This window comes from Arvicanthis niloticus, chromosome 9 (assembly GCF_011762505.2).
Source record: "Arvicanthis niloticus isolate mArvNil1 chromosome 9, mArvNil1.pat.X, whole genome shotgun sequence".
In the NCBI taxonomy this organism is placed as follows: domain Eukaryota; kingdom Metazoa; phylum Chordata; class Mammalia; order Rodentia; family Muridae; genus Arvicanthis; species Arvicanthis niloticus.
The window spans coordinates 12,563,398-12,579,269 of NC_047666.1; the positions used below are offsets into that span (position 1 = coordinate 12,563,398).

Here is a 15,872-nt window from a genome sequence, read left to right on the forward strand (position 1 = left end):
CTTTTGTATATTATGGTCTGACCCTGTACAGTTCCTCAGGATACTTTCTTGTTAATAATAGGGGCATGTAGCCACTCCAGTGTATGATGATACTCAGTTCTTGAAGACTTGGTCCCAGACTGGACAAGTTTAAGTACAGAGTTCTGAGAAGAAACCAGAAAAAAGAGGGTCCAAAAATTAAATTGTAATAAGTGACACATTTCACAACAAGCACAGTAATAAGGGTTTTTAAAAATATATTTATATTTTATATTTTTTTATATACAATACTTACTGAATGTCAAAGTCTAGTTCATTATATTATTTGTTAAAATGCTTTCAAATAATTTACTTTTTATATAATGTAGGTATGTTGCCTGCATGTTTGTAAGTACACCACGTATCAGCTCAAGGACTCCAGTAGAGGGTGTTGGATCCCCTGGGACTAGAGTCACAGACAGTTGTGAGCCACCTTGTGGGTACTAGGAACTGAGCCTGGATCCTTTAGAGGAGCAACCAGTGCTCTTAATCACTGAATCCTCTCTCTTAGTTCATTGAGTTTTATTTGAAATCTTTGTGGTTTTTTTTTTTTTTTTTTTTTTTTTTTTTCTTTGACAAATTTCTGATGGCCTTAAAATTCTTGGCCTACAGCTGGGCACTGGTATCACATGCCTATAATCCTAGCACTCAGGAGGCAGAAGCAGGCAGATCTCTTTTGTGTTCAAGATCAGCCTGGTCATAGAGTGAACCAGGGCTGCTTAGAGCAACCATGTCATGTGACTGCCCCACCTCCAAACACTAAATATAAACATGCCTGAAAGCGCTATTTGTAGTGCCTTTTAATCCTAGCTCAGAGGTATCTTAGGCAGATATAGGCATAGCCTGGTCTACGTAGCCAGGGCTACATAGTGAGACCCTCTTGCCAAACAAAAAAGAAAGTTTGCGAATGTGAATGACATCTGCATCCTCTTTGTCCTCTTTGGCCATGCATTCTTCTGGATCTCACAGGTAGGGAAGGGTTCTTGGCTGTGGCGTGTACTTGCAATCTCCCAGTTTTTTTAGTGGTAGTAGAATCAGGTCCTCATCAAATGGTGTCATCTCGTTACCTTGTGAAAAGTCTGGCACTGGCCAAGTTAACAAGACTTGTTGGATGTAGAGAGAGTATTGAAGGTGCATCTGGTGTATGTGTTTGAGGAAGACAGAAAAGTATCTTTCTTTGCTTTACTTCATTTCATTTTATTTATATTATTATTATTTTTAATGTAGGTCATGCAGTTGCTGAAGAAGAAGCCAGAAAAGCCCACCAGCTCTGGCTTTCAGTGGAGGCCTTAAAGTACAGCATGAAGACTTCATCTGCAGAAATGCCTACCGTTCCTCTGGGGAGTGCAGTTGAGGCCATCAGAGTCAACTGTTCTGATAATGAATTTACCCAGGCTTTAACTGCAGCCATTCCTCCAGAGTCCCTGACCCGGGGGGTATATAGTGAAGAGACCCTAAGAGCCCGTTTCTATGCTGTTCAAAAACTAGCTGGAAGGGTAGCAATGATTGATGAAACCAGAAATAGCCTGTACCAATACTTCCTTTCCTACTTACAGTCCCTACTCTTGTTCCCGCCTAAGCAACAGAAGCCTCCAGCAGAGCTCTACCCTGAAGATATAAATACATTTAAATTGCTCTCATATGCCTCCTATTGTATTGAGCATGGTGACCTGGAGCTGGCAGCAAAGTTTGTCAATCAGCTAAAAGGGGAGTCCAGAAGAGTGGCACAGGACTGGCTGAAGGAGGCCCGAATGACCCTAGAAACTAAGCAGATAGTGGAGATCCTGACTGCATACGCCAGCGCCGTAGGAATAGGAACCACTCAAGTGCAGCAAGAGTAAGGCCTAGGAAGAGTTGTGTAATGTCTTATTTCATATCCAAGAAAATCGGCATTGGTATCTGCAGGGTTTGCAACAAGGGTCCCAGAATTGTCCAGAAATGAGCAGGTTCCAAGTCGTGTGTGAGATGTTAACACCTGTTGCATTTGCCGTCCTTACACTGCTATCATGCCAATGAACTCCAGGAGGCTTTATCTGCAACTTGTGTAACACTTGCTGTTTTTTAGGTTTTACTGATCAGGCTTGTGAGCCACTCAAAATAATGTTTGTGATCCCTACAATTGATTCTGCCCTTGGAGCAAACTGAATAAAGCAACACAATGAAAACTGAGTACTCTATCCCTTTTCAAAACTGCCATTTCCAGTTTGTTGTATGAGCAGAAAGCTTCCTTGAGAAGCAGCATCAGTGCCAGGAACTTGTGGCCACAGTGTGGGGGCTGTGAGCTGGGTAACCTGAAGTCCAGGGCCTGCTGCTTTGCCTTTGTGTGTTTGGGTGAATGGATCCCCTCCTGACAGTCACCGTCAGGAGTGATGAAGAAGCCAAATGCCAATGTGTTTATAGTTGAGAATCTAGCCCTCCATGATTGAGCAGCACAGGACATAATCTGAATCCCGCACTGTTCTGATAGCCTCCCACAGGAAAAGCTGTTCACTGTAGTGGGATCCAGCACACATGCATCTGTGCCTCTACTCAGTTCTAGAGCCACTGCTCTCCATTCCTGCTGTGGGGCTGCTTCCCATTCCCAGTACCTGGAGGTAATGAGCCTGGAATCTGAAGAAAGGGATTGAGTATGTTTTTCCTGTTTCATCTAGACTCACAGTGAATCCCAGTTTGTCATATTTGCCATAATGCAGAAATAGTAACAAATTCATACTTCTGACTTAATTCTTATACTCTGAAGACTACCATCACTACAAAATCTTGTCAGTTTTTACTTTTTTTTTTTTTTTTGGTTGAGGTGTTTGTGTTTGTAAGATGGAAGACTACTTTGTGGTTGAGCAGCATACCCACAAAGCAGGAAAGCAGTTCCTGTATTGTATTTCTATAATTGCATACCTGCAGCCTCTCAGTATGGAATATTACCCAGGGCTTTGCACCACTCTAGCCTTGTCCTTTGGTTTGGTCGACAGTGTTCACCCTGGGCTACTGGTCAAGCACTCTCTCCATTTGGAGCACCTGCATGTGGATTGCCCTGTTTCTCAAGATAGAGGCATGCATGGTGGGCACCTACCTGGGGTGGGGCTATAAAGAATTTACTTGACGATAATGGAGTATCCACCTCCCTACTCCCTTCTCTAAGGATAGGATAAAATCTCAGAAGTACATTAATTTGTAATACTTAAAACGTGTTTGCCATGTAAACTGAGTGTAGTTTCTGTTCTAATCACAAGAATATTGAATTGAATACTCAATTGTAAGGAAATCTAATCTCACTTGGAACCCTGAAAAGCTTTTCTCACATGTGACTACTTCATTGTAGTTCATGCTTATAATCAAGTCAGGCCAGACTGGGTACGCATAGATTCTGTGTCAACACACCTGCGAGGGGATGGGGGGGCGGGGAGGCATAAATGTGATTCTTCAACGGCTCATTTTAGTTCTGTATCAAAGTCATGAAGACTTTAGATTTTTTTCTGTATGTGTGTACATGTCCTCCACTTGGTTTTTGAGACAGTCTTTACTGGCCTGAAACTCATCAAGTAGACTCGGTTGGATGGCCAGTGTTTCAAGCATATGCTGAGTCAGACTTTTTTGGGGGGGAGGTACTTGTGGGCTCTAGGGATGAGCTCCAGGCCTGATGCAGCACTTCACAGCCTGAGCTATCTCCCTGGGCTCTGGCTTTCAGATTTTGGTAAATAAGACAGTGGCTTTCACAGAGTACCTTTACTGAAAAAGGAAGGAAATTCCTGCTTAGCCTGGTCTTTGTCCTTGCTCATGGCTTGTTTAGATGTTCTCAGTAACTGCTAAAGTGAAAAAGTTTTCAGTTCTTACTCCATCTCAAGGAAATGGAAGCTGCAAGGCTCACACTGTAAAATTTAAAGTGCCCAGTGGTCAGAAGGGATGTAACCAGCCTCATGCAGCATCTCCTTTAAGGTGCAAATGAAAGCATACCACTGCAATGTGGAACTGACAGACACGAAGCTAAGCCATCACCTTGGTCCACTCACCTCACTGCCTCCTCCTCAGTGCTGTGGAAGTGTTCAAACTGGGTGTGGTGGGGATGACTGATCCTAGCTATGGAGCTGGCAACAGGAAAATCAGAAATCCTTTAGACTGATCTTTTTCCAAGGTGGGGGAAAAGCCAGCAAATGAAAACCAATGTCATGCTTCTAAACAAGATGCTGGCTTTTGCCTCAATGAATTTTTTTCTAAGAAGGGGTTCTCGGTGTAGCCCTGGCTGTCCTGGAACTCTGCTTCAATGATTTTTTTTTTTTTTTTTTGAGTTCCCAAATTAGTAATCAAACTGCAGTAGAATCTTTAGCAATCTTTTAATACAGTACACTGAGTTAACTTACGTCCTTTGTTCTCTCAACAGGTTCTGGATAAAAGCAGCCTGCAAATCTCAAATGAGTAATCCTACCAGTTTCAAAGTAACTTGCTTGAACTCAGTGCGGAAGAACAGGTCATCTCCATTAATATAAAAGGCAAATAAAAAGGCTTGACTGGTAGGAAGCCTATCTTCATGGGGTCCAGTGGTCTAGGCTTCTTGTAGTTTGAGGCATGTAAGAGGCAGGGAGAAGGTAAAGTTTACTTCTGAGTGGTTATAAAGCAATATCTAATAGAGAGGACATTGCTATGTGAGTACATCCCATTCATAGAGGGATCCTTAGGAGTAAATAACCTTTACTTTTGGCTACTGTGAGGCATCAAGAGTATTAATATCAGAGTGTGCTGAGTTCTGAATCCTTGGAAAAGTCCAGGTCAGGGCCAGGTGCAGAGTACTCTTTAATATGCTTTACTGACTCTGGTGGTTTTGACCATGCTCTACACATGACTACAAAATCAGTATACCCTTTTCTCTGGTAAAACTACACTTCACCTTTAAAGCCAACCATTCTATACAGTCAGCACTGTATCCACACAGATGGTCTGCATTATCCTGATCGATGTTTCTAGCAGTAGTGCTGCTTTCACTATCTGGGTGCACATAGCAACTGTGTATGTGATCACAGTTTCAGGCAATAGGTTTGGATCTTAATCTGTTTTATTAAGAAAACACTTCCCAAAAGAAATAAAACGGAAGGAAGGGCAGTTACTGAAGACCACAAAACCACAGACAGAACAGTCTTGAATCTATTTCCTCTGGACCTCATTCTACATGTAGTGGCTTTATAGCAAGTATGGTTAAAAGAAAAGATTTTTTGTTGCTGTTGGGTTTTTTTTTTTTTTTTTTTTTTTTTTTTGGAGACAGAGTTCTTTTGTGTTCCGGTCGGTCATGGAAGACTGTAGATTAGGTTGGCTTTGAACTCAGAGATATGCCTGCTTCTGCCTCTGCCGGCATTAAAAGCGGCACCACTACCACCTGCCTCCACACAAGATTTTAAGACCAATGGGGTCTTGGTAGCTTAGGAAGCATGTAACCATTAAAGTCCATACTAAGGGACTAGAGAGATAGCAGTTCTGAGTGCTTGGTCCTCTAGCAAGACTAAGTACAGGTTACCTATAGCTGCAGCTCCAAGGGATCAAGTGCCCTCTTGTGGCTTCTGTGGTTTGCATACAAGATTCTTGCCTTCCCACTCTAGGAGAGTCCTTTCTCCCATGGTTTCCTGTTACAGGCTGGCCAGATGGATCCTATCCTAATGTGCTTTGCACTGCTGGGGAATTAAACATGATGTCATGCATACCTGGGGCATTGTACCAATTAGTTCCTTTACTAGAGCCCCAGCCTTCGAAAGCTGCTGCTGTTTAACATAGTTGCTTGCAGGTCACTGCTGACACTCATTTTCCAAGGCTTCTCAAACCTCAATTCTGAGCTAAGTAGTAGTTTGTGCCTTTAATCCCAGGATTGAAGGAGGCAGAAGCAGGTGGACCTGAGTTCAAGGGTACATACTAAGAATGTCTAAAGAAAAATCTAACCTTTGATTCTGATTCTATTGGATGTGAATTGCAACACCAAAATTTCTACCCCAAATCATCTTGTTTTAAAATGTGTGAATTGAACCAGGTGGTGGCATACACCTTGAATTCATATCTCTGTAAATTCAAGGTCAACCTGGTCTACACAGAGAAACCCTGTTTCAAATTACAAGTAAATCTTCCCATATAAGCAGATACAAAAGCTGGGTATGGTGTCACACAGCTGTATTCTTTCTCATTCAGGATGCTGAGGCAGGTTGCTTGAGGCAGGTTGTCCCAGCCAGCATGGGGTTCAGTGGGAATGTCTAAATAAGCCTAAAATTAGGTAAAAATAAGAGGTCCCATAGTAGCAAAACCCCATTTAATTTAGAAGGTATCAGTCAGGAATGTGGTGCTAGGCTGGTGTGGGCATATAGGTGGTGGGTTGTGTGTAGATCACTTCAAAGAGTCATACACTGAGAAATGGATAACATTCAGAGTTCTGTAAGAATTTGTGCAATCTGATGAACAAGGAATGGAAACCATGAAGCAATAAAAACTACATAGAATTGAGCCAAAGATAAAACTCATAGCTGAGACAGTAAAGATTAGAGTGGTGATTAAATCTGGCATAGAAAATGTATGATTTATTAATACTGGAGATGACACAACAGCAGACATTATATAGGTAGGCCTTAATCATTCTCAGTTTAGTACATGGCTCAGTAATGGTTTGCTAAGATGTTAAGTTACATGTATCAAGTGGATTAGAAAGCCCATCACATATTCACGTCAAGGATTTTCTTCAGCTGGCTTCAAACCAGTGTTCAGTTAAGTCTTGGATGGGAAGAGGTATACCAGAAAGGCCACAATGCCAAGGGCATCGCCACCCACAGGTACAGATGCCAATGGGCAGTCGATTGCCTTCCTAGCAGCCATCTTCTCCTAATTTGCCCTATGTCCTTTACCAAAATTGCTTTGCAGGTTAGTCAGTTGGCATTGCACCCACCCCTCAACCCCACATCTCTCTGATGCTTTATGATCTGTCTTCGAGGTGAGTAGGGCAAGAGTGTCAAGGTCTATGAAGATGAAGACCGGGCCCTGGCCCAAGAATAGATTAAAAAAAAAAAAAAAAAAAAATACTGCACATACCTGTAGCAGGTAGGGCTGAGAAAACTGCTCCTCAGTGTAAAACCTGGGAGGAGTATATGGGTTGGCGACAGAAGCACTTGTGAAAGTGACCCTGCAAACCTCAAGTTTGTAACGCAACTTCATTAACATCATTTACAGGAAACAGACCAAGCTGCTCGGCAGCAATGCACTGTCATGACATTTCATGTCCTTTTGTCATTAACAGCCCTCTAGCCCTCGTTAAATACCTACTTATAAAGTGCCCACACAGACCCATTGTGGCAATGGGGAGGAACTGGAGGACCTCATGTGCTTAGGCAAGAGCTGCACCACCCATCCCTTAAATACCATTTCAAGAGCTGTACAATCCATCCCTAAAATTCGTGGGTATTTTAGTTAGAAGACGACAAAAGTCTGGGGCGAGTTTCCTTAATAAAGTACTTGCTATGTGGGTAGGACCTCAGCTCAGAGCCCTCCACTGTTTATGCATGAGCGTTAGGTGGATCCCCAGAGCCGCCTACCCAGTCTAATCGAACCTGCAGTCTCCAGGCTCAGAGAGAAGGCCTGTCTAAAGAAATAGCCATTGTCCTCTGGCCTCCATATGAATATGTACACACTTATAAAGAATAGGATATACTAGATTTTTTAAAACTCACTTAATTGCTTTATTTAATGACTTTACCATGTGGGCAGCCTAAACCAGTAGCTTGCTTCTGATTTAATCTATTCTAAGACCATCCACCCATCTTTTCTCCCCACACTGGGAGGCGAACTCAATAGTAATCACCATGAAATCCAGTTAAAACTCTTGTTTCTAGGCCAAAGGACGACACATCACAGAGCAGGGAGGCAGCAAAGGCCTGTGGGTTCTAACATCATGGGCATAGTAGGAATGAGTTTTGCAGACACTGTATTTATGTGGGATTTCTTCTCTTCCAAAAGTCAAACTGAACAGTGCTTGTTGCTGTCTTGGCAAAAAACTGGCCAGATATGCATCTTTATGGTAGTGCAGATGAACCCCAGGGTCTCATATGTTTAGGCCAGTATAGCACCACAGGATTTCTTTCTATTAGACCCCAGCCCTGTATCTGCTAACATTCCAGGAGCTATTGTGAGCCACTCTCCCTTTCATTTGTCTTCATTGATGTCGCTGTCACTGTCACTGCTGCTTTCTCCATCGCTACTGTTCAGTACAGTGAGGTTCCCCAGGGCTTCTCTGTAAGGAAGAGAAATGACATCACACTTGAGCTCTACAGGGTCAGGAGTGTTTGGCATCCCTGATCATACACAGTCATAGCAGTTCTGAAAGCAGAAAAAGGACCCCCAAACTGCACTGAAGCATTATGAGAGCAAAGATAAAGTTCCAACAGCCAGTGTTTATGATGACGCCTCTAACAGAGGAAGCAGCCATCTACATCACCAAACCCTGGCCTTGTGAGGGAAGCAGGAGAGAATGCTATAAGCACCACGAGAGGAGGTAAGACACTTACCTTTGTTCTGGATCAACTGTGAACTCCATCATGACTCGCTGGGCAAGGCTCTCACTGACAGGCAGGCTGAAGGCACTGGCCAGCTTCACCACCTCAATGGCCAGAGCAGTGCTACTGGCTGTGTCCATAAACTCCTCCAGCAATTCATTCCTGTGTCAAAGAAAGCAAACTCAACAGTCCCCAACCCACATTTTTTCCACTGCAGACTTATATATTCAAGTGTCTTCATGTATGTAGGTGTACCATATGTGTGATACGCCCATAGAGGCCAGTGTCAGGTCCCTGGAATTGGAATTAGAAATGATTGTGAGCTCTATGTGGGTGCTGAGAACTAAACTTTAGGGGAAAGCAAGCGAAGTGAGCCACTTCTTCAGTGCATCCAACTTAATTAACTTTTAGTCAAGTATTTATAGGCAACACTCAGAATATATTCTATTAGTCAAATTCTCATTAACATTGGGCAACAAATAGAGGATAACGTTCTATATACCAGCTCCCATCACAAAATGATCACTGAACAGAGAGGAAAGGCCTGCTTGGTAGGCCCTGAATGGTAGGAGATAAACTGCTTGCCTGTCTAACCAGAGAGCCCTCCAATGCAGTGGTTTAGGCATGTGAAGAAATTCCAACTCTCCACCTGAGAGTCAAAGGCCATGTGACTAATTCAAGCCTGTACCAAGTGAGGCCCCGAGTCTCAACGTACCTGGGAATCTTATTATGCTTTTTGAAGAGTGTCAACATTTTCCTGTGAAAGAAGAGAACAGAAGACTGCTGACAGAAAAACAAGTGGCAACTAGACAAAGCAAGCTATCCTTTTCTCAGGTTCAGAAGCTATGTGACCTGCAAGCCTACTATCCAAACTTTCTGAATTCCCGTGGGCTCCACTAGTTCCCAATCTGGGTGCACAGATTCAACAGATAAATCTGAGATGCAGCCAATTTAGAAGTGCTAGTTATATCCTCCAGGGAGGGAATCTACCCTACACTGCAGGTTAGAAGAGGTAGAGGTAGTGCCATGGGCTTAGCCTATTCCCTCCCCCTTAAAGCCTGTCTGCCCAAAATCTCCATTATGAAGAACAGGCTCAGATTAAGGCAACAGTCTCATGTATGTGAATGCCAACAGCCTGCCACATGCAAGACAGAGGCAAAACACATACATTCAGCTCCCATGACTCAGCTGAGGTCCGTACCCCTGCGCCAATCATCACAGCCTGCTTCATAGTGTGTTCAACCCGCCTGACCACGAAAATGCCTTGCTTTGTTTGTTTGTTTTTTGACAACACAGGTGCTAACAGGTCCCATTTAAGTGAGCTACAAGCCAAAGAGAAGTCTGAAACACCTTTTTGGAGAACTGGCAGGCATATTTGAACTGTCAATGAATGTCCAATATATTCATGTACCCCCCCCCCACACACACACAGAGGGAGGGAGAGAGAATATGAATGTCTCTAATTTTGGAAAAATGAATAAGCCTAAGGTTTCCACTAATAAAGACTAGATTTAGTATATTAGTGAAGTGCTGGTAAAACACACAGAAGCAGAATAGTGGCACAAACCAAAGACAGTCTTGTTTCTGGAAATAGCAGTTGCCAGAAGTCTAAGGGTCCTCAGGCCACATTTTAGGTTAGGGATGGGGATGAGGAGCACTTGCAGAGACTTACATTGGATTACTAGAGCATCTCCAAAGGTGTGCTTCTCTTACCACTCAGAACCTCGGGGGCAGAAGAATGAGGCTGAGTTTCTTGCCCAATAAGACACAAAGCCAAAAGGTATGGAATGAAGAGAATTCTCATCACGCCTGAGTACCGACTTCTCTAGTACATCACACATACTGGCCTTAGCAAATTTCTTGTCTCACTGGTATTTACAAATGTCCACAAAAAAAGGTTTGTAGAGACTATCTGAGAATTACTGTTAAAATTTAGACTTAGAAACATATACTCACCAGGCTTCCTGGGTTCTGCCACCTCTTAAAAAAAGGACAGCTATATATTGTAAAGGGTTGGCTGGCCAATCAAGAGCAGTCTGGCGGGCATCCTGGTTTTCATATGTGGATTTGATATCAGCAGCACAGTCAGCAAATGCAACCTGAAGCTGAGAGGCTCTATGAGTCAGCAGAGCTGTTTAGTTGGTCTGACAAGAATTTAAAATCGAGAACTATCACAAGCACAGCAAACAAGAAATACAATAAAAAACAAGACGTGACCTGTCCTGGGATAGTGCAATTAACTACATGTTTGAAATCTACTATGAATTTCTTTTAAAAGGTTTTGTCTTAATTTATCGATTGACTGTGTATACACATGTGCACACAAGTGTGCCAGAGCCCATGTATAGAGGTCAGAGGACAACTTCTGGGGGAACTGGTTCTCTCCTTCCAGGTAGGATCCAGGAAAAGAACCTAGGTCATCAGACTTGGCAGAAAGCACCTTTATCCACTGACACATCTCTGACATATCTTTCTAGGTAGCAATAATAATAAATAACAACAACAATAATAATTCTAATAAATAAAAACAAGTTTATATGTATGGGTATCTTTCCTGATGTGTATGTGTGCTTGTATGTGTGTCTGATCCCTGCCAAGGCCAGTTTCCCTGGTAGCGGAGGCACAGACATGCTGGGAAACTCACCAGGGTACTTTGGAAGAAGAATAAGAAGTTGCTGTTAACCACTGAGCCACCTCTCCAGCTCATATTTTTCTTATTAATTATGTGTATGTGGCAGAGTAAATGCATTTGAGTGTAGATGTCTGTGAGTTCCTGATGGGAGTACAGGGAACTGACAGCAAGTGCTTTTCCTAGATGTCATCTCTTCAGTTCATAGAATAATTACTATAAAAATAACCTGGTACTCACTGTCACAACCCTTTTCCTGGTGCCCACTTCAGACTGGAGGAATACCACTAAGACTGGTATTCTGCTAACGGAAATATGTGTTTAACCTAAACCTACATTTATATAGTGGAGCTTCCCACAGGACCTTAAGAGGATAGAAGCATTAGCAAATACACATTTACTGATGACAGTGAACGTGAGCTTCAGGCCAGCCTCACCTCTGGTGGGTGCTTATCCCTTGCCATGAGCATCAAGACTTCTTCTCTTAGGGAATCTCGGAAAGTATGGCCGTATTCTTTACTATCTTAAAGCAAGCGAGAACAACAGTGATAACGCAAATGCACAACGTCTGGTGAGCTTTTATCCACTGCTGACTTCTATCTTCCGGCGGGATCAGAATTACATTTATTAGAATTAAAGAAAATCTTAATCCCACCACTCTGGGAGGCCAAGGCTGGTTTACAGAATGAGTACCAGGACAATCAGAGCTACACAGTAAGACCTGTTGCCAAATGCCAGTCAGAACTGTTCGTAGTCAGTGTGTAAAACAGCCTATGGACAATATCTGGGTAAGACACAGAGCTAGACTTTGGCACTAATTTCTCAGGCACGGATATCAGAAAGATCTTATTTTCCACACCTGTACTCATCCAATACAATATGAGCAATGGCTTTGACGTCTGACCTTAACAAACGAGTTAACTTGTGTTAAGAATGGAGGCTTTCAGTCTTAGAAATGTAAATGTGTTAACCGTCAGTCACTGAAGTAAGATAGCACTGGCACAAAACTGTCACCAACCTTTCCAAACCTGAGGAACCATTTCCAGCCTATTGGCCACATCCAATGCTTGAAGAAGACCTATGAATATTTGGGAGTGGGGAAGGAACACCTGATGGAGAAAAATACAAACATGATTTTATAGCATCCATCAGAAAGACATTCTCTCACATATTCATCTACAAAGACAAAAGATGAGTAATAAAGTCTCTTACTGAAGGTATTAGGTCCTTATACCACTTCAAGGTGACATCAATTTGTTCCAGTGAACAAATCAAACTGAAAAACTTCGAACTGTGGAGAGAAGAAGTATTTAGATTAAAGTCTGTGTGATCAATAAGGTATGATTAATGATTAGTGAAATTTCAGTAGAATTATTAATGTATTAAATCATAAATTTTTAAAATTTACAACCTTAGGTCAGTGAGATGGGTAAAGGTACTTTACCACATAAGCCTGGCCACCTAAGTATCATCCCTGGAACACATGCAATAAAAGCAGAAAAAAACTTACTCCACAAAGTTCTTCTCTGGCACCCTCCCCCCCAATTGCTGTGGCATGTGCACACAATAATAAAAAAATATATAATTTCAAGTCAGACTGGTCAATGATTGACCAAGGAAGTCATAATATTACTGCTACTTTTAATTTTTGTTTGTGTGTATGTGCACATGTGTGCCTGCCTATCTAGGAGCATGTAGGAGAGGGGTTGTCTCAGATCTCCTCCTCAACTGCCTCTCCATCATCTCACTGAACCTTTTACTGTTGTGTCCACCCTGAATGGTCACTGAGCCCCTGGGATCTATGTCAAAGACCAGCTCCAAGAATGGTTTCAGAGGTCTAAGGAGGCGATGGGAGTTGGCGATGATGTAAAGCAAGCATATGCTCACACATCTGGTGGACGAAACAAGCTCCAACAACTTTACTCATACATCAATATATACACACATACTCACACAATGGGTGGATAGAGTCAGGCTCCAACCACTTCATTCATATATATATATATATATATATATATATATATGTATATATGGAGAAACACACACACACACACACATTTTGTGGATGGAGCAAGCTTCTACAAGCAGACTTAAACAAGCTTCACATATATACATACACAGATTTGGATAGAGCAAGCTCCAATGAGCTGACTCCAACTTTATTTTCTCTTAAGCCTTTTTATACCACCTAAGACAAAGTTCTATAAGAAAAACCTCATAGTCACAAGTTACATCGTCTCTAAAAACAATCACCACAAAAACATATCCCTCAAAAACAGATTTAAAATCATTACACAAAAGGAATAATATATAATAAGATTACATATTACATAATCCTATTACACATTATTATTCTTTTGAAATTCATGTGTAACTAAACATTCCCATTTTTTTCTTTCTACAAGTTCACCATAACCCCAAAGCAATAATTCTTTTGTTACTAATTAACAAAGTTTAAGCAATCCTGTCTATAGTAGCAAGTTAGCTGATGACAATTTGTACTTAGCAAGAAAGATCATCTATCCTATGTCCTGTTCAGCTAAACTAGCTAATCATCTATTCTCTATCCTTATATTTATAATAGAATTATTTACTCTTTATGCATAACCCTGTTTTTTCACAGTGCACACTGAAACCTATGGCCACATCCCTAAATCACAGAATCCTAGAACTCAGACCCAAACCTAGAATGTTTTGTTTGATAATTAACTTGTCCCAAGCCTATTTTTCTTTTCCAAGTGTTTGTAATGTATGAAAAGTTCTATATTCCTTTTCTAGCCTACACAGCCCTCATTATTGTATAAAGGAGGGCACACAGTCCAGTCTTAGTTCTAACTTTATTGCACCTTTCTGGCAAAACAATTTAAACCATCTCCTTAAACTTTCAATTACCCTAACTTCCTAGAACTACTTAAATATCAGGTGGGCTATGTCTAGGAAGCTCACTTGCTCACTGTAGGTCCCTCTGTATGCTTTTCTCCATTTACCCAATGTATGTATGTATGTATGTATAAAGTTGTTGGAGCTTGCTTTACCCACCATGTACATGTGTGTATGTGTGTATGTGTGTATGTGTGTGTGTGTGTGTGTGTGTGTGTGTGTGTGTGTGTATTTATGTGTGAAGTTGTCGGAGCTAGTCTTCAACAAATCTGCCTATTTCTACTTCCTGCTTCATCGTGGGAAGACACAGGCCACCAGTGGGGGCTGGAGACCCAAACCTAAGAACTTATGCTCCCACTTCACCATGGAGCCATCTCCTCAGCCCTACTGCTTTCATCTCCAAGTGTTCGATACAAGTACTATGAAATAATGGGTACATCACCTAAAATTAGAGCTGAGACATACAGTCTTTAAGACCCTCCCACTGCAGAATCTAGCAATTAAACTGAATGGAGGGAGCTAATGGCTCAAGAGCTAAGAGCCCTTGGTCCAAAATCATGAGGACTAGTGTTTGGATCCTGGCAACTATATAACAAACCAGGCATTCCTAGCAAGTGCTTAGAGGCAACTCCAAAGCAGGGCAGAGACAGGAGGCTGCTGGGCTGGGCTTGAAGACTAGCTGAGACACAAGCCTCCAGTTCAGGAATAGATCCTGCCTTAGAGGAACAGACAGAGAATGATGGAGGAGAATTCCTGGTACCCTCTTCTGGCTTTCGCATGCACACACAGTTGGGTGCATACACACACACAGACAAGCACACATATAATAAATCTTTTAAAATATTAAGTAACATACTTACTAATAGAGTTTATGTTGAAGAGCATTTCCGATCAGTTTCCGGTTGTCCCCCGTGTTTAAAAGACCATGTACTTGGTAAGCAAGCTCTAAATCTCTGAGAGAAGAACACTGAAAATTTGCAAATAGTATTATCCAGACAGTCACATAAACCAATGGCTCAATAGTATGTTATTTCTCTTTATAAATACTTAACACTAGATCCAATTATTGATAGACAGCAAAAAATTAAGAAGGAATTGGTGGGTAAAGCCTAGGTTTATGAAATTTATAACAAAAGTTTATATTAGCAATTCTACCACTGTACTATTAAAATCACCATGAAACAGCTTCAAGAAACAGCCTTGCAATGCCACCGTTCAACTCTCCTGTAAAATAATACACTACCAAAGGGGCTGCTTCTCAGTGGCCATATGAACTCTCAGAGGAAAACCCGAGAGGACAGACACTAGGCTGCCACACAATTATCCTCCACAAACAGGATGCTCTCTACTCATCCTGAAAACATGAAATTTCTCCTGTGATGATGATAAAATGAAAACAAACACAATAATCTATTTCAATCACTTTACAAAGCTAATGGGAAAAATATTCTGAAAACTTAATCAAAACAGACATAAAAAAAGCAACACATAATAGAGAGAGGATATAGATTATAGAGAAAAAGGAGATTAGAAGCAAGACATGAATAGAGACACACAGAAGCCCACAGTTACAGGCAAAACAAGGAACAGAGAGGAACCCTTGGAGCAGGGATAAATAAAGCAATAAAACGGCACTTACCACAGTCATGGCCGACTGAAAAAATTTATCTGAAAGCCAAAGTTCACAAGAGGTTTGGTTGGTGTGGCTGTAACATTTTCGTATCAATAACACTAATATACTATTAACATTCTTGGCTTTTTCAGAATGTTTAATCCAAATATTGTTACTTAGCTAAATAAACATTGCTCAACACACGGCCTCTAATGGCATTCAGCAAACC

At 41.7% G+C, this 15,872-nt stretch overlaps 2 protein-coding genes and 1 non-coding gene across 14 annotated transcripts in view; 1 reads left to right on the top strand and 2 right to left on the bottom strand.

The window, feature by feature from the left end:
- The window catches only part of Immt (inner membrane mitochondrial protein), a 41,317-nt gene extending 39,130 nt beyond the window's left edge, over positions 1-2,187 (top strand). For all 11 annotated transcript variants that reach the window (XM_034511343.2, XM_034511344.2, XM_034511345.2 and 8 more), the window contains one exon: positions 1,246-2,187. In XM_034511343.2, coding sequence (XP_034367234.1) covers positions 1,246-1,859 — 614 coding nt within the window. In that variant the 3' untranslated portion in view covers positions 1,860-2,187. The remainder of the gene's footprint in view (positions 1-1,245) is intronic.
- A 4,346-nt stretch (positions 2,188-6,533) lies between these two features.
- Ptcd3 (pentatricopeptide repeat domain 3) overlaps positions 6,534-15,872 on the bottom strand; it is a 29,776-nt gene continuing 20,437 nt past the window's right edge. For both annotated transcript variants that reach the window (XM_076939903.1, XM_034511687.2), the window contains 9 exons: positions 15,671-15,699; positions 14,892-14,998; positions 12,364-12,442; positions 12,170-12,260; positions 11,589-11,674; positions 10,479-10,627; positions 9,238-9,279; positions 8,535-8,684; positions 6,534-8,260 (listed from right to left, as the gene is read on the bottom strand). In XM_076939903.1, coding sequence (XP_076796018.1) covers positions 8,173-8,260; positions 8,535-8,684; positions 9,238-9,279; positions 10,479-10,627; positions 11,589-11,674; positions 12,170-12,260; positions 12,364-12,442; positions 14,892-14,998; positions 15,671-15,699 — 821 coding nt within the window. In that variant the 3' untranslated portion in view covers positions 6,534-8,172. The remainder of the gene's footprint in view (positions 8,261-8,534; positions 8,685-9,237; positions 9,280-10,478; positions 10,628-11,588; positions 11,675-12,169; positions 12,261-12,363; positions 12,443-14,891; positions 14,999-15,670; positions 15,700-15,872) is intronic.
- LOC117715885 (small nucleolar RNA SNORD94) lies at positions 9,611-9,747 on the bottom strand. The gene has a single exon (XR_004607676.1). It is a non-coding gene; the product is annotated as a small nucleolar RNA SNORD94 (small nucleolar RNA).